Raw genomic sequence first — 18,411 nt, 5'->3', positions numbered from 1 at the left:
TTCTCCATTTTCTCTCATTCAGACACTGAAACGTCTCATTCATTACGATTTAAATTGCTTTAAATCTTATTTTGATTTGTCACATGGCCAAAAGAAAGCATGCTGCCCTCCATTTTGGATCAGCGGGGCCCAGATTTTCATTATCACTTATCATGAGACACAGACCCCGACCGCGCTCCCCCATAATTCCCTCTGTCTCCCCCTCCTCCTCCTCCTCCTCTCTTTTCCCTCCCTGTGGTCCTGAGAGTCCTGTTACCATGGTTACCGCTGAACGATGGCTCCCCCCCCACCACATGCATACACACATGCACGCATGCACATGCTATCTGTATGAAGTAATGGCCGTCATCCTTCATATGGCTGAGTGTTCATGTGAAGACTGTCTGCCTGCTCCTCTCCGTGCCCAGTTAGAATAACATGACCCCGCTCTCCCCCTGACAGCAATACAAAATATCTTTGAAACGAAGATTCCTGCCTGTTACACACACACACACAGAGACACACACACACACAAAGTCGAATCTGCACCCATTCTCTTGCTCTGATTTGCAGATACAGTCCCCTCATTGGCGCCATTATCGTCTGATCAGGGGCTTGTCTCTGGTGCAGCCTCGTGGAACTCTCTGATACCGCGCTCGGTCTGCAGGTTCCACCAGATAAAGCCGTGAAAACAATGTGGACCATGATGTGCTGCTTGAAGACAAAGACAGTTGTCCTCTTTTTACTCCATCTCTCTCTCTCTCTCTCTCTCTCTCTTCCCCTCTCTCACCGCACAGCTGGTCTCCCTGCTCCCAATCTGTTTCCCATCCGGGTCTCCACTGCCCTGCTCCACTTTTATTTTTAAATAAATGTGTGTGTTAGCCGGGAGAGCTGCAGAGGAATAGCCTGTTTCAAGGGTGCAGTCGGACAGGTAGAGGTGGAATCCTTCATCCTACACACAGTCGCACACACCAGGGGGAGCTGGTGATGAATCGGTTCGGCCTCCACCTCCCCCCGTCCTCCATCTCTCATTGTCATGGTAACCATCAGCACCTCCGATGCATCCTGCTTTCACACCACCAGCCGCCGTCCTCTCCACCACTCCCTTCTCCTCCCATGTGCTGAGTCCTCTGTTCACAGCTCTTCTCCTTCTTCACGATGAATCATCCACACATCCGGCACCATCAGTTCTTCACCGTGAAATATTAACATGTTCAAGCAAGATGGTAAATGGTTTAATATTTATATAGATCTTTTCTAGTCTTGATGACCACTCAAAGCGCTTTACAGTACAGTTTTACATTCACCCATTCACACACTCATTCATACAGTGCATCTATTCTATTCTATGGGGGGGGGGGGGGGGGGCATTCAGGGTTCAGCAGCTTGCCCAAGGACACTTCGGCATGCAGATCGGGACTAGGGATCAAACTGCCGACCTTCAGGTTGGAGGACGACCACTCTACCCCTCAGCCACAGCCGCCCAAGAGCATTAAATACATTTCCCCTTTCAACAATGTCTCATGTGGTAATTCAACATGGATTTAATGAAGGTTGTTTTTCACTTGATGATCAGGAGCGTCAGCTTCTGGAGCACTGACCTCTCTGTCCGGGTGTGACTTCCATGTGAGATGTTGCTCCTCTTACTCCCTAATTAATCACATCACACTGCAAGTTACACAATGTAATCAGGCAATTACTCCCCCTGTGGTGTACTGCAACTATATATAGCAATGTAATGTTCTGAATATATAACATTACGCATTTTGATTGGATTGCTCTACCTCAGAGAGAGAGATCAGTGAAATGTTAAAGGAACTGTGGGTGAAACAATGACAACATGGAAGCGAGTTTGGATTTTGGAAAACTTTCAAACTTACAATATATGTCAAAATACTAGTAATTGTACACAAACTATATGTTTACCACTCCATCACCTGCCAATTCGATTACATTACAATCCAACGTGCATATTGTGAAGCATGAAACAACCATGTGATGGTCAATCGAGACCAGACTGTTACAATTCATTACCATCCCTGCACGCTTCATTACAACATATAGCGCAGAGCACAATGTCCCGAGTAAGCAGTTTCACATGTTCCGCCCTTGCTGTGATCTCACGTTCGCCATCTGCAGGACTTGAAAGAAGCGTCCGATAAGAAACAAAGGGCTCGAGAGGAGGAAAGATCCCTCCATGGATCCACATTAGCTCTCGTATCCGGTATTTGAGCAGCAGATCCGGCTGTTCTGAGATTTGAGCAATCAAGCAGCTCCTCTGTAATCATCCCCTGGAGCTCAGGCAGCAAGTGCTCGCAACAGCCCGTCAGTGTTCAGGGAGTAACGACGCAAACAGGTCCATACAGGGAAGCATGTGGACTGTGCATGAATGTTCATATATGTGTGTGTTGTGGGTGAGTGTGTGGATACTGCACATATGTGTAGAAGCAATTTAGAAAGAACTTCCAGATATGCAGATTTATTTTAGCCTACAGTGAATAGGACATTTCAGAAAAAAAATATTGGCCCATCTTCCTGTAAAGTTTCTTGGAAATTCATTTAGTAGTTTTTGCAAAATCCTGCTGACAAACAAAACAACCAACAAACAAACAGACCTTCATACAGGAGCTAAAACACCTTTTTGGCCGAGGTTACTACTTCCCGTTCAGACGCTTACAATAAATCATTAAAAGGTCTTTATTCACAATTGTGGAATGTTTATATTCTACTTATCCTGTTCTTTGTTGAGGTTCACTTTCACAGGATTCATCTGTTTTATTGGTTTTGTTTCAGCTGCATCAAAATGAATTGACCCTAAACGTGTGGTTATATTCATACTAATATCTACAACTACTCAGACGTGTGGTTTATTTAGTGTTGAGAGGAACGACTCGAGCAAATCCCATCCTCGCACTACTTCCTGTATAACATCCTGTCATCCTCTCTATTGGAAAATGAACGAGTGCATATAAGATTAAATATAAATCTTCCTTTCATTTTCTGACCACCCGACTGCTGAGCTGAGCCCTGATGAGTGACAGCAGCCGGGACACCAGATGTTGACATTAAACGATGGCTTGTGCGACTCGCTGCTGCTTTCCCTGCTAGTTCCTTTGATCCCATTGAACAGCGTGTGGAGCTCTTGATTGTAGTGACGTCTCTCTGTCACCAGTCACAGCCCAGTGTCGTTCAAAGTACACCTGCTCCCCCCCCCCCACCCCCCCTTCTCGTCTGTGCGCTCCAGTAGCACTTTTACCGCTAAATTCTGCGAGACGGACGTGTTATTCCAAAACCAAGGGATTTATTCCAAGTAGTATAAAGAACTTCCTAAACTGCACACCAGGGTGTGTTGGGCCGCAGGAAACCTGATCCAAAACCACAGAGCTGAATTTGGGTCACGCGCACCAGAAATGTTCCTTCTCCTGAATTGACACTGAATCCGACTCATTTTTACTCGAGAAAGAAAAATCACTTACACCAGCGAGACAGGTTCAAATGTGATGATTTACCAAACCTCAGCCGGCACCGATCACCCAGTGCCGGTGAATAAACCCAGTGTGAGGTTAAAGTACCGACTACTGTTTCCAGTCAGAGATTCATCTTTCCTTCACAAACATATTAGATGTAATCTGAATGTAAGACATGTCCCAAAACCAACTGGGAATGGACTGAATTTATATTGTAACAATCTTATGGACCACATAAAGCTCTGTGAAGTACAATACACTCACACAGGGCTTTACTACACATGGATTTGTCTATTACACACCAGTCCTACACAACCTTTACAGCCGTCGGGGGAAATTTAGGGGTTCAATGTTTTGCCCAAGGACTGAAGGAGCCCGCCGACCCTCTGGTTAGTGGACGACCCGCTCTACACCTGGTGAGGCCCTACACATGTTTTATAGAAAATAGAACAACGCAGCAGGAGATTGTGCAGCTCAAACACGTTCACAACAATCTGCAGAGCACTCAGGCAGGGGGGGGGGCGGGAGGGGCGGGAGAGTATCTGCAGAGCCTGCAGCATAACCCATCAATTCTTATTTACAGCACATCCACTCCAGCACCGGCCCTTATCGCCTCGTTGTCTTTCCCAGTTGACATTTATCAATGATGTATTTGTCCAGTTTGGCGTCCGTCACGCATCACATGGCGTCAAAATGTCGCACTCGCTGTCTGACGGGAATTTTCTGCTGCATTCTCTCATGGGCTGAATTAACTGGGGGGGCTGGACTTCACTGCAGGTCGGATAGCAGCAGTACACATGTATGTTAGAGGTGTATAACAATAGTGAGATGTTGGAAAGTTCTTATATACGCATTAATGTTCTACAAGTGTATTCATTTTTATAGTATGGTGTAAATGATAAAATAAATATAGCTCCTGTTGGAGGTTTCTCAGTCCTGGTCCCTCGATGTCAACATGAGATGTTTGACTCTGACCTGAGCAGAGAGAGAAGCTGCAGCTCCACATCAGCCACCGGAGATTCTAATAAAACTGAAAATCCAATAAATTTATTAAAAAGCGTGAGCTCTGTCCAAATTGCCGGGTGGAAAATATTGTAATACTGCACAGGAGACATGAAGAATCCCGTTCCCCTTAATAACAAGTTACTGTATGATTGGTCAGAAGAGGACAGACCACCCTGAAGCTGCTGACTGGGGCTCGACGCAGCATTTTGAAAGACCAGAGTAGGAAACCAGTACACGGCCTGTCAAGACTGTTTAAAGTCACTGGCTTAGAGAAATAATCAAAGCTATTATTGATGAATGGCAAACTGTGTTTATAGCCTTGTTATTAGTGTTAATGTCAGTGGAGCTTTACTGATATTTCACTGAGTGCTCATTCAAAGGGATATAAAAGCTGAAGATGATTGATAAATTAGACCTTGGCCCAGTGGCTATAAATTTGGGCAAATCATGTCCGAGGCTCCAATAAACACAGATCCAAGCTTTTTAAAAACTCCGACACACAATGAGCTGCTTGTGAGTTTAAAGGTGGGGGGGGGGAGACACTGAGGTTTATTCCACATCTCAAGGCTGCTTATTAAATTCATATTCTGCTCGTCCTGCGTGTTCCGGTTCACCGGGTCCGAGGGGAATCGCCTGAGGATGAAACCGCTACTGCTGAGGGAAAAAGACGGGAGCTTTACGACGAAGATAAAGTTAATAATCAAGCCCCATGAATCAATTTAGCTCTCGTCTCAATTGTTTTTCTGTTCCCCACATTTTCTAATCCCCCACCTCTCCGTTCGTTGTCATCACTCTTTCATTCCCCCCCCATTCCCCCAACCCCGGTCCTGTCACGCTCGCGGTTCCAAGATTTGTACAGCTCACCGAAACACATCACAGAGGTTTGCCCATGCAAACAGTGAAGTTATTTCCACTCCCGTAGTCCTTCCAGCCCAGTCTGACAGGCCGCGGCCAGCCACCGCAAACACACATGCACGCTCACATGCACTTTCACATGCACGCTCACATGCACCCGGGCCCGGAGTCAAAATACGTCCCCCACTTCTCTGTGGTTCTCATCACAGAGTCCGGCTCCACGGTTTCATCCTTTGCTTCTCTTCTCCCCGTGTGCATGTATTTGGAATTCAATATCTACCGTACAATTAGTGTCGTCTAATAATAAATGTGCATGAGACAGTGTCATTATTTGACAGCATGATGCCCATGTACAGATAGTGCTGGGTAGAGTTTTCTCTGATACCGATGCTAAATCAACACATTTATAAAGATTCCGGTGCTTAAAGGCGCCAGAATCTATAGAAAGTGATGGTTGAAGATAAGAGCAGCTCTTTTATTGCTGAGGCAAATTGAAAGTGGAAATTAACTGTCAACAGTTTAAAGACCACTTAACTTGGATGAGTGTAAATCTCACTAAATAACAGTTTCAAGGCTTAATCCAGCAAAATACTCCTGCTCCAGTATCCTCAGCCCTGGGTTTCAAGGCCGGCTGGTTTGCTTATCATGCGTTTGCACGACAAGTCAAACTCAAACAATCCGTCTGCTTTTAAATGTATCATGGTTATGTTTCCTTTAAGCAGGGCAACTATTTCAGTACAGAGCTTGGGCATCGGGGTCTGACTAGTGATTCAGTCAGGTTGGTGCTGGACGTGAAGAATCAGGCACAGGATCTCGAGACCAGGACAGTGAATGAAAAAGAGGCTGAAAAGAAGGGAAGCAGAGGTCTGAGCGAGCAGGTGGGAGGTAGCCGGGGGATTCTCTTGTAAAATATTCCACTATAGTGGAGTGGAAACTTTCTCTCGCTCGTTCTGATGTTGCTCTAACCTTTAATGGACATCTCATGGTGAGAACCATCCTTATAAAAGCTGGAGTCCAAAGACAAGACAAGACGAGGAGCACGCATGACCGAAATGCATCTGGGAGACGTAAAGAAAGTGAGACGCGTGATGTGGACCACATTGAACATAAAATGCTTTTTTATTTGGTCGGGGCCATTTCTGTGATCTCACATGGACCAGGCGAGATCAGCAGTATTGTTTAATACTGTGTCTTTTGGCTCGATGAACGCAACACTAGATCTGGAATAGTTCTGCCTCTCAGCATCTCTCTCCACGTTCGAGCTCCTGAGGTGAGACCAGATGATTAAATGGATGATTCATTTGAGAAAACAAATATCTGTAGCTGCACTGTCTTCAACCCCTCGGAAATAGTGAAAATAAATAGTGTGGAGTGAGCTGGGACGCAGACACAACAGCTGAGGAGCAGAGTCGGCCAGATAACAGCTCCGAGGCTACTGCTGCAACACACACACACACACACTCACACACGCACAAACACACACATGACGAATGGAAGCCCTCGAGCACTAAGACAGATCCCAACACAGAAAAACTAATTAAATCCCTCAAATCTTTTGTATCTTTATCTCGGTGAGTTTACGACTTGGTCACATCCAACTGTGACTCCAAACCCTACATCCACCTCTGCTTAAAGCCAAAATGATGAAAATCTGATACGCTGGGAAAGCGGCTCTTTGTACCAACCCCTCGTCCTGAACTTATTGACCACCTGCTGCTCCCAGACCACAGAACCCCTCCCAAAGCAAACATAATCCAGAGAAACACAGGAAGCGTACTAATTTACACCAACTTAAATCAGCATGTGTCCTGAAATTAGATTAGGAGTTGACCTAATGAACTGCGGAGAGCCACGGGATCACCGGCTCCTCGTACGTACTTTCTTCATATGTGACTGTGTGTGTGTGTGTGTGTGTGTGTGTGTGTATGTGTGTGTGTGACAGTGATTGGAGCAATGACGGCAGATACGTTTGAAAAGAGACACAAAGGACGCACAGGAGAGAATAGAGAGATAGGACAGGAAGCTGGAGACAGATAGAAAATGTGTGAATGTTTTTGTGTTTTTGCTGTCGTCTGTTCTTTGCAGAGGATCCTGTGATTGCAGCTGTTTTATATCTGTGAGTTCCAGGGACTAGAGAAGATATCTCAACTGGGTTCTGAGGTGAATTTGACTGTGTCCATCTCGTCAGCTTCAGAAGACAAGACAAGCTTTGCAGATCACTTCTGTCTTCTCTATGCACCGTTATAAACTCATGATTAGATGAATCTGCTGATATTGATTAACTCTGGGTTCAGATTATAGATTTTATATGAAGATGGTCAATATGGCAGCTCCATAAAAATGAAGCCAAAGTATCTAGATCACCCCCTGGTGGAAGGCTGCAGATAAGGTCCCTGAAGTCCTCCATGGAGCGGACAGGGGCCAAACTAAAAAGTCAAAGTACATCTCAAATAAATCGTCCATTTTCTTTGGCTTATATGAAAAAGATGAGCCCTAAAGTGCTTTGTGAGGTCCTGAAAAAGTTAGTTGCAAAAAATCTGTAACAATTTGTTGATGATGGATGATTAATTAGTTGAAAAAGATATGAATGATTGATGTCAAACGCTTGCTGCTCCACTGTTTTATCTGATTGTAAATTCTGTACATTTGGTCTTTCCACTGCTAATCTATAAAAACATGTAATTTAAAGATGTCACCTCGGGGCTGTTCACTATTCTTTTTATAGTTCTAAATACTTTAAATGTTAAACCACTGACCAATAATGAAAACAATCAGCTGCGGCCAGACTATTTTGTATTTCCATAATTAGGAAAAGTGGATCGGACACCACAACTATATAAACAGAACCTGATACCAGTAGATTCCTTGATTCTGCACGTCCAACACTGAATACCTGGTGGAATTAGACTGAAGAGATTATCAGAAGGTCTCATGTTACCATCCATCGTTCCCTCAACTGAACTCCAGGACTTCTCCTTCTTTGATTAATGTTTCTTCTCTCACAGCAGCCAAACAGATATTTCAATACAGAGACACTGGAGGAGGGAACGCCCGACCCATCGGGAATAGAAATACACATGAGGGGTTTTCACCAACTGACCACCAAGTTAGTGGTCGACCTAATAATCCAGTGTTATTTATAGACTGTGGTCATATTTGAGAGAATGTCTGGTGTTTTGTTTTAAGCTTCTTACTTAGCTTCTTATTTAGCTTCTTTTCAGTTCAGAAAATAGATTAATTTATCACTTTTAGGGTAATTTATTCATGTTTCATAACCAAACCTCATAACTTAAATATATGCTCAATATCCTGCTACCTCCTGCTTTTATTGTGTGCTTTTAACTTGACTGAATAGGTTTTGCTTATCGCTCTATAAATAAAATGTATTATCATTATTTTCGTCATTGTTAAAGCTATACTTTGGTGTCTGCAGATCTCTGGGGCTCAGAACTGAGAAACAACAAAACGTGGCCGCACAAAGAAAGAAATATGTTTCCATTCACGATATAGTCTCGCTCACTGATGGGAGATTGATTCCTTGGCAGAGAATAAGTTGCCAAGACCAGCAGAGCAGCCGTCAGGGTAAAAGCCAATGACACGTGAGGTTGAAACAAACAATAGAAAGAATGGAGCGAGCGATACTCGCTAACAGATGAGATGAAGAAATGGAATAGAGAGCAGTCACACTGGAGAGAGACTGAAAGAGTGAGAGAAGAAAACCCCTCGCTGCCATATGGTACAGAGTATTGGGCTTAATGAGGCGTGAGGCCATCCTCTCCACAGAGGCACCAGCCAGTCACATCACACATGACTGAACACTCTGATAAGTATAAAACGCAGCATATGCCAACAGCTATTGATATGGAACCAAAGTGCTGCTTCTGAAGGGGAAAAGAGAGGAAGAAAAAAAAACTGAATGATTTAACAAAAGTCGACCTAAGAGCTGAAAAATCCACCGGCAAAGAGAAATGCGTCTGATAAGAGTTTTGAGGCTTTGAAGCACTTTGATTGCTCCTGAAAATATTCCAGCAGAAGGAGATAGCATCGCACTTGTTGAAACTTTCCGTTCAAATCTCAGGAACAGTTAACGTCATGGTGGAGCCGAGGGAAAAGTCAGAGGATCTCCACACTCTCTCTGTAGACTGGACCGAGGCTGTGAACTAAGGGGTTCGTCCATCTGATGATCCAGAAATCTCTCTCTGTCTGTTTATGGCTCAGGTATCTCAAGAGCTGTCAACCCTATCTGCTTTATACATGGTGTGTGTCTTTCTGAGATTCCAAGGTAGTGCAATGTGGGATCTGGTGGGATTTGGACACAGGACACGATTAAAACCAGCGGCTGGGACTGAACCTGAATAAACACAGCAATGGTGTTGCAGGTTCAGGTTTCTGCAGAAGTCTTTCTTTGCCATGGCTCAATAACTGCAGGGTCACTTTAACAGTTCCAGAAAGAAAAACTGCAACCAGCATCACCACAGGCCAAACAAACGAAAGAATCAAACCCTTTATATCTATAAAAACATTCCCAGGAGACGTTACCACCATGACGTTATCAAAGCCAGTGTCATTATCAATAAACCTCAGGGCATTTGAGCGTGAAACCAAGACGGATATCGTTCGTGGCACCGGAGCCTCCAGTGGCCAACAGGTGATGAATTCACAGAGGGCGCTGATGGATGTTATGAGAATAGTTTGCATAGCGAACACACACATCCCGATCCCTCGTCACACACATTCTGTCAACATGGCTGGCAGCTGAGGGATGTGTGTGTCGGTGAGAGAAAGCTGGAGGAGGAGACAGTAGCACATAGCGAACAGGGGCCAGCTGTTAACAGCACGAAGCCATTCTCTAAACTGGTTTGTGTGTTTGATGCCGATCGGCTGTTCGATGCAGCCGAGCAGCCGCGTCGACAGCGAACACTCCGACCTGCAGCCGCTCTTCACCCAGCTACTGATCCTAGAGCAAATTAAACACACTGACAGAATAATTAAAGTCTCAACAGAGCGCGGCCGTATTTGAAGCGCAGCTGCCACTGTGAGAGGAGGGAGGACATCAAGCGCTCAATAAATTTCATCTAACCCCATATTTCAAGCTTAATAAAGACTGGAGTGTGTGTGTGTGTGTGTGTGTGTTGTGAGTCTGGCCCGAGAGGCGAGCGTGCAAGCTCCAAGTGGAAGCTGTGGTTTGGACTGGCTCCGCTTTCCGTGGGGGTCGGATTCAGCACAACACCAGCAGGGGACTGGAGTTACAGGAAGCTTGAACCGAACACCTTCGTGGTGTCGGTACGTCACCGTATGTCTCCGGCTGTATTGGTTTATCAAATGTGATATCAATGTGACTGCGGGTGCGTGAGTGGATTTTAATTATGATCAGTCTTTCTTCACAGAGAAACAGAGAACACAGGGTCCCCAACTTTGGACTTCAAACCAAAAGGGGCTGATTGCTCTGCCAGAAAGAAGAGCTGTGTTTGTTTAAGTGCTTATGGGGTGAGTTCAGGACCGAGTCCACCTGTGAAGAGAAACCTGTCACCTTCACACCACACTCATGTTTTCATGTGTGACCTTCTCCTCCTTTATTGTTTTAAAGATATTTGTGGACATGTTGTTTTTTATTGATAAGACAGATTTTTAGGGCTACATCCACACAAATTCATTTTCGTTTTAAAACTAAAATGATCTCTGTCCACAAGAGCGTTTTTAGCTCCGCATGAGTATTAACTACTCCATTCTAACGTCTACAGGAAGCAAATGTGCATGACTTTGTCTCAAATATCTCAGTTTTTGCATGGCCAGACTACAATGCAGCCGTAAAGTTTTCAGGCAGATGTGGATGTAGCCACAGTGTGAAAGGGAAGAGAGAGCAGGGAAGATGAGGGAAAGAGCCACATCAGACTGGAGAGGACTCAAGCCTCCGTACATGCTACAAGGTTTTCACCTTGTTTTTACGAGCACAACCTGCTCAGAAGGTGAAACCAAGATTTCTGCACATCTGAATAGTGGATGGAAATCACCAACATCGGGTCAGAATTTCCCCTTGGCAATCAGGTCAGAGCAAGGCCAAGCTTCCAAACCCCCAAATTTCCATGAAATTGGAAGAGTCATGTTCACTGAATGGGCCGTACCAATTCGATGGACAGAGTTCTGCAGCCTTTACTGAGCATATCCCGCTCAACTTTACTTCTCTTTCTGCTGGAATATGTTCAGATGAACTCTTGAACTTAAATCATATCCCCAACTACTGCAAGGATGTATAAATAGCATTTTTCTGTTTTTGTAATGAACTCTGCAGCCTCTACTGTACATGGGCCCCTAGCTTGAAGGTTCTACTCATGTTTCAACTGATTTATTTTTCATAATCAAAGTTGTGGATCTTTACAACACTGAACCAAACTGTAGTCTTTCTAGCAGACCGTTGCATTACTGTTATACTGTTGTACTGAAATCCCGGCATGCCATACTTTGTATATCTCCCAGCTGAGCACATCTGCTTGTCTGTCGAGATGATTGAGCGTTGTTTAACAGGCCTGACCAGGAAACCACATGGTGAACATCGCAGGGGAGACACATCACCTGCTCAAAGGGAGTTCTTGGCCTCGACCATGTACACAAGTGCACATACACAGATGTACCGCAAACATGCACATGTCCATGTACTGGGAAGCACACGTGCACATGTTTGCTTTGTCCCACTGCTTTGACGTCATCTCATCTAATTTCCCTTTTCTCTAGAGTCCCTCTATTTTATTTTAAGTCTATTGAAACAGTTTTTTTCCTGGCTTGCAGCTCATCTGTTGGTTGGAGAACTGGCAGGAGCGCGGGTGTCACTGCTCGTGAGATCAGCAGTGGTATCGGTCAGGTCATGCTGGGAGTGCATGTCATTGGATTTGACAGCAGCTCTGCAGGGCACCACCCACACTGAAAAAGGGAAAGACGCTTATAGACGCTGAGGAACACAGATAATACCCAAGAAAAAGGAGCGAGAGATCTGAAACTAATTATATGAACTCACTGGCATTAGCCCTCACTCACAGAGGCCCCACGCTGATCAGAAGGTTTAAGCAACCTCTACATGCTAATAAGGTTCAGAGCCACGCTAATAAGCTTGTCACTTTTCGTCACCAGGCGCGATGCACGCTGTTCTCATGACCTCGTCATTCTCAGGATATGAACCTGAGTCAGATGAATGTGCACACACACACACACACAGACACACAAACAAGGAGGCAACACAACCTCTCCTTGCCTGGGAAATACTTTAAGGAAGCAGGGGAAGAGGAAAAGAGGGAAACCAAGAAATAAATAACTCCTTTGTATCACGGCTATGTAAACAGTGCAGCACATTACAGATTACTATAACGGACAAACTGATAAGAGGGTTCCTACGCACTGTGACTGCACAGCATGTGATTGTCTGTACTGTGCGTGTGTGAGGAGAGAAGGTACGAAAACTGAGAAACAGAAATGGAAGGAAAATAGACAAAGAGAGTGTGAGCGGAAGAGACGGAGACTATGAATAGAAAAATACATGGAACTAAAGTAAGTTTTGCCAGAAGAGAGAGGATAACTAATCCTAACCTCATGTGCATATATGTTTTATTCCTCAGACACTTCTTCTGATAACACATTTTCTTGTTTTGATATTAAACATTTGATTCTTTTGTCCTCTGTCCTCAAATTCCCCGCCAGGCCACTGCAATAATTCCAAAACCCGAATGCGATTCTTATCTCTTATAAATATTAGCACAATTCTGAGAATATTCCTCGTCTCGACTCTGTATAACATAACACAAAAATGTGTCTTATTGCATCAGCCGAGCCAATTCTTCACTTTGGTCGTTATCTTGACAAAACAAAATAAGAAATGCTCCGTAATCTTGACAGTCGGTTGGCAGGTAAACAGAGAGAATGCAGAGAAAATACAGAGGGGCATCCATTAGGCTGGGATGTCAGGTCTAACATAATACCAAAGTGTGTGTGTGTGTGTGTGTGTGTCTGCAGAGGCCACAAATGCCAGTGACCCAGAAAAAAAGTTTACTACCAACAGCCTGCAAATCCCAAATCCCCCAGTGGGGAGACTCTTGCCTTGACAAGTCTTAAAGAACGTGCCGGAATGAGCAGATCGAGCCTTATTCTCTCACTCACATGTCGGAAAACCAACCGTGATGTCTGGCATGGGATTACGCCTGCACCCAGTGCCAGAATAACTGCCGGCTATAGGACTAACTATTTGATTACAACTGTTGCAACAACTGAACTTAAGGTCCGGGGGGGTATTTAGTTGGTTGAGGGGTGTAATAATTCAACAGAGCAGCCACATTAGGGGCAAATTACAGGGTTCAATTATTCCACAATGGACAGACTGCATGTAGAAAGGAAACTATAAATCAGGTTAAGGTCTTGCTTGCTTCTTTTCTGCTTCCCGTGCTCAGTCAAACTCTCTGCTTTTTTTATTTCACGTGCATCTCAAACTCTTCGTCTAATTCCCTTGCTTCTGCTCGTCCCTGAGGAGCAGAGAAGCCCATATGCCAGTTTCCACAGAACACCAACCAGCCGCTTCTTCCAAACTCATGGTAAATGAACCTGCAAGAATGTGAAATTCAACTATTTATCTATTTCCATTACTGTTGCCATATATTAGCAAGACCAGAGGCTTTTCATTGCAGGAAGTTTGCAGCTTTAAGTTTAGGGCAGCACATTTTCTTTGGTTCTGGAACAAGGGACCAAAAGAGCTGGTCAACGATGAATTGACTCTGGTGTCACATGCTCATAGGACGAACATAAATCATACAAAGTCACATGATATTAGTTTGGACCATGGTTTGTCCATTTCAGAGCACAGATCTAAAAACCAACCTTTTGAAAACACTGATTCTACACGGAGCATGATGCTGGCACACAAACAGCCAGTGACCCTTCTCTCTCGAGGTCTCAGGAGAGGTCCTGCTTAATAGGAGCCGAGATAAAAGCGAGACGTCCCGGCTGCCGCTCCGACACAGAGGACTCACCCTACGCTACCGGCTGGGTTACCATGACAACCCCGCGAGGTGAGACAGAGGACATATCACAGCTCAGAGTAAATCTCCTCACAGTAGCTTCAGGAATGCAGGTGAAGCCTCACTCCCTGCCTTTCTCCCACTTTGTCTTTTCTCTCATACCTCCATACATCGTGTCCCGTCTTAAGGAATCACTCTGAACGGCTGCTTTTCCTTTTCTCCTCCTATAGAACTGTTTTCATGAATCACATCAAACGCCAGCTCTGCCGAGTGCACCATCCTTCCTTTTTCACTTCAGAAACACGTTTGATTACCAGACTCGTTTATACTGATTTACAAATCAGGCTTTTGCCAGAGAAGTAATCAGAGGGGGCTTAAGAGGAGGGTGTGAAAGAAAAGAGAGAGTGAATGAAGAGATGAGAGAGCAGGGGAGACAGTGGATTCTATGTTTTGGCTGCATAAGAAGGACAGTAGTGCTGAGGCCAATACACAGCAAGACTGAGCACCGTGAGAAATGAAAACGGCAGTTTCCTATACAAAGTAAAGACGAGTACAGAGGAAACAGAAGAAACAGAGGAAGACAATCAGAGGGAAAGAGGGGAGAGAGAACTTGTTTGGTTTCTCTTACCTCTAAGAAGCAGGTCCCAGCTGGAGTGTTCTCCTTTATGGAGGCATTGTAGATGCTGCTGGAGAACACCGGTGGGTTATCGTTAACATCCTGCAGCACGATGTCCACCTTCGCAGTGGATGAGAGGGGCGGCCGGCCGTTATCAGTCGCAATCACAGTCACGCTGGGCGCAGGCTCGGATTCGAAATCCAGAGCGGCTGCGGTGGTTATTATCCCCGTGACCGGGTCAATTGAAAACCAATCAGAGTGAGAGGTTTTACCCTTGAGGAGGGTATATTTGATGTCCCCATTGGGTCCTTGGTCCTTGTCCCTAGCGGTAACTTGCAAAACAAAGGATCCAGGATACACAACCTCAGGGATAGTTTGTCTGTAGGCCTGCTGGTCAAACAGAGGGGGGTTGTCATTAACGTCGGTCACCTGGATGGTGAAAGACGACTCGGCCCTGAGAGGAGGAGTGCCGGAGTCCGTGGCCATCACACGGAGGTCATATGAATCACGTTCCTCTCTATCCAAGACCTCGTCCACATATATGAGGTAAATGATGCTGTCCTTGGTTGTAAGAGCAAACTTCCCATCGCCGCCCTCGAGGGACACATTAACGTTGGCGTACTCTCCGTAGTCTGGGTCGGTGACAGATATCCGGGCCACATACTGTCCTGGTTGGGCTCCCTCTGAGATTCTCGGAGAACCGTCCTCGCTGAGGAAGATGATGGTCATGGTTGGCTGGTTGTCGTTGTAGTCACGGACATGGATAGTCACAAACGCATTGGTCACCTGGGAAAAGATAATAGGTCAAAATTCATGTTACATAGTGTTCAAACCAAGGACGACTAGGATTTATGTGTTTCTGTTTCATTGTTAAAATTACTTCAGGGTGGCTGGCATTATCCCTGGCCTGGACCACCAGTTCATGGACCCTCTTTAGCTCATAGTCCAGGGGCCTATTCAGGGTGATGACCCCTGACTTTACGTCCATGACGAAGTAGCGGTCAGGGTCACTCTGACGCCGGTTGATTTCATAAAGCACCAGACCATTATCGCTCTCATCCTCGTCTGTTGCAAACACCTACAAAGACAAGGAAGTCGGACACAGAGGTTAAAATTAGTCTCCTGGATTTATTGAGTGAAGGATTATTACTTAAGAGATGAGAAACTACAGCAATACTGTTAACAGTATACAAACCTGTAGGATGCTACTTCCTTGTGGAAGACTTTCAGAGATAATGGCGTGGTATCTGCTCTGATTGAACAACGGCGCATGATCGTTGATGTCCGTCACTGTCACTTCCAGGCTCATGGATCCCATCTTTTTGGGCGAGCCCCCATCAAACGCCTCCAGTACAAGGCTGTAGGACGAGCGTTTCTCCCTGTCCAGTGGCCCATTGACCACCAGGTCCAGATACAGCACCTTGTTAGTGGCTCTCTTGGTCTCCAGTCTGAATGCCTGGCCTACATTGCCCTCTTTAATCGCATAGCCTTGGATAGTCAACTGGTCCTTGTCTGCATCAGTCGCAGGTTCCAGGGAAAACCTTGTCCCCACTGCTGTGTGCTCAGGAATCTTGAGAACGGCTTTCTCTTTAGGGAACACAGGCGCATGGTCGTTGATGTCGTTGACAGTGACTGACACCTCAATCGTGACTCCTGTCATTGTCACAGCGATGAAGCTGTAGTGGTCCCTCTGCTCGCGGTCCAGGCGGCGAGCGGTGGTGATGATGCCAGTGGTTTCGTCAATGTTAAGATCATTGCCAACACCTGTGCCTTCATGGTCTGAGATGAAGTAAAGACTTGCAGTTTCACCGGGTGGTAACCCGGCACTGATATCCCCAACGATGGTCCCAGCAGGCTGTTCTTCATCCAGCTGGAGCTCCAATTCTCCATGGGCGGTTGTAAACTGAATAACAACAAGGACAATGCTAAGACAGAGCGGCTTCCACCGCCAGAGAGGCATACAGGGTCCGCTGACCCAGGCCCGCCGTCTTGACCCTTTACTTGTTAATGGCATGGTTGGGTTCTGCTACACCTAGGATTAGAAAAACAGAGAAAGAGTCTATTTGAGATGTGAATTGAATAACTGAAACCCTCTCTCATTCTAATACAGAAAACATCTTAAAAATGCAGTTGCTGTGTTATCTAAGTGGAGCCTGTTTCTTAAATCTCTGCATGACAATGTGCGAACACTTTTACAATCCAGAACCAATGTTAAAAACACTGCCTGTCTAACTTCAGCTTTTGCCCCATAAAAGGGGTAAAAATATATAACATTTTGGAAAGAACTCCTCAGCTGGATCATGAAGATCTGACAAAGTGTGGAAATGGAAGTCTAAGTCTGTCCAGGATCCACACTGGCTTGAAACGTACTGAGGACAGAGTACTAAACTATATTTATCTGAAGGATAACACATTTTATTCACTGGGTGAGAACATTTCAAATTGTCCCTGAAATCCCACGAGAAAAAGCTTAAAAGTTATTAAAATGAGCATCAAAAATATTTGTATGTCCAACACAGATCACGACAGCAAAATGGCTACACATACATACACACACATGTCGGAATGCATGGGGAAGTAAGTCTATAGTTTAAGACTGTAAGCTTAGCTTCCATGTTCCCCAAACTCTAAATCATGCACAAATCCATAAAGATAATATTCCTCTCATGCTAATGTTAAATAAATCTTATCAGCCATAAACCAAGCCTAATCACAAACAGATACACTCACTGTAACTGTCCACCAGGTCGTGCGTCAGTACGGGTTCAAACACAAACTGTTGATGTCGGCTTTAATTTGGATATCCTTCATCGGATGGCACATTCCAAGAAAGGTAATCACGAGAGTTTAAAAGGCAATCTCAAACTCACGTGACACTATATGAGTTATCCTGCAGCAAAGCCTCCATCTGGTGCTTCCAGCAAGTTAAGACAAACACCAGTAATTATTTGCAAATGGTACTTGACCCACGTTTGACACACATACTTCTGCGCAGTACCATAAAATTCTGGAAATAGCCTCTTAACTGAGCTGGCGAGGTTGACCTGTCCGGATGCACTAAACTCTCACGAGATCAAGTAGACGCATGTTGTGACCGTCGATGACTTCAACAAATATTTTTCGATTATGTTCTAAATTAGTCTAAAAGCATGTTCTACTAATTATGATGGAAGATTTATGGGGCGAATAACTCGTGAAAACATCCTGCAATGATGGAGAGCCAACCAACCCTGACACCACTCATTCATCACACTCTGAGAGCAGGGGGATGCTGCTTTTCAACAATCTCCTCCATTAATCTGAGCATTAATACCTAAACTCTGTGGAATGTGAACAAGTTCTGCCTCAATTTGCTAATGTTTGGAACAAATGATCGAAGAAAGTATGGATGTGTATTACAGGCCAGGAGCAGAGAGGGGGCTAGTTATCAGGGGAGGGTGTTGGCCCTTTGCTGGCCAGCTATATTCACCCAGACAATCACTCCCACGGTGCATGT

General features: G+C 45.0%; 1 protein-coding gene across 1 annotated transcript in view; it reads right to left on the bottom strand.

Annotated features, from left to right (window-relative positions):
- LOC133969944 (protocadherin-16-like) overlaps positions 1–16,940 on the bottom strand; it is a 69,138-nt gene extending 52,198 nt beyond the window's left edge. Inside the window, exons 1-3 of the mRNA XM_062406679.1 lie at positions 16,111–16,940; positions 15,796–15,993; positions 14,928–15,701 (exon numbers count right to left, since the gene is read on the bottom strand). Coding sequence (XP_062262663.1) covers positions 14,928–15,701; positions 15,796–15,993; positions 16,111–16,929 — 1,791 coding nt within the window. The 5' untranslated portion in view covers positions 16,930–16,940. The remainder of the gene's footprint in view (positions 1–14,927; positions 15,702–15,795; positions 15,994–16,110) is intronic.
- Between the last annotated feature and the right edge of the window lie 1,471 nt (positions 16,941–18,411).

This window comes from Platichthys flesus, chromosome 15, assembly GCF_949316205.1.
Source record: "Platichthys flesus chromosome 15, fPlaFle2.1, whole genome shotgun sequence".
In the NCBI taxonomy this organism is placed as follows: Eukaryota; Metazoa; Chordata; class Actinopteri; order Pleuronectiformes; family Pleuronectidae; genus Platichthys; species Platichthys flesus.
Note: the sequence above shows the minus strand (reverse complement) of the source record. Positions and strands in the feature narration are given on the sequence as shown.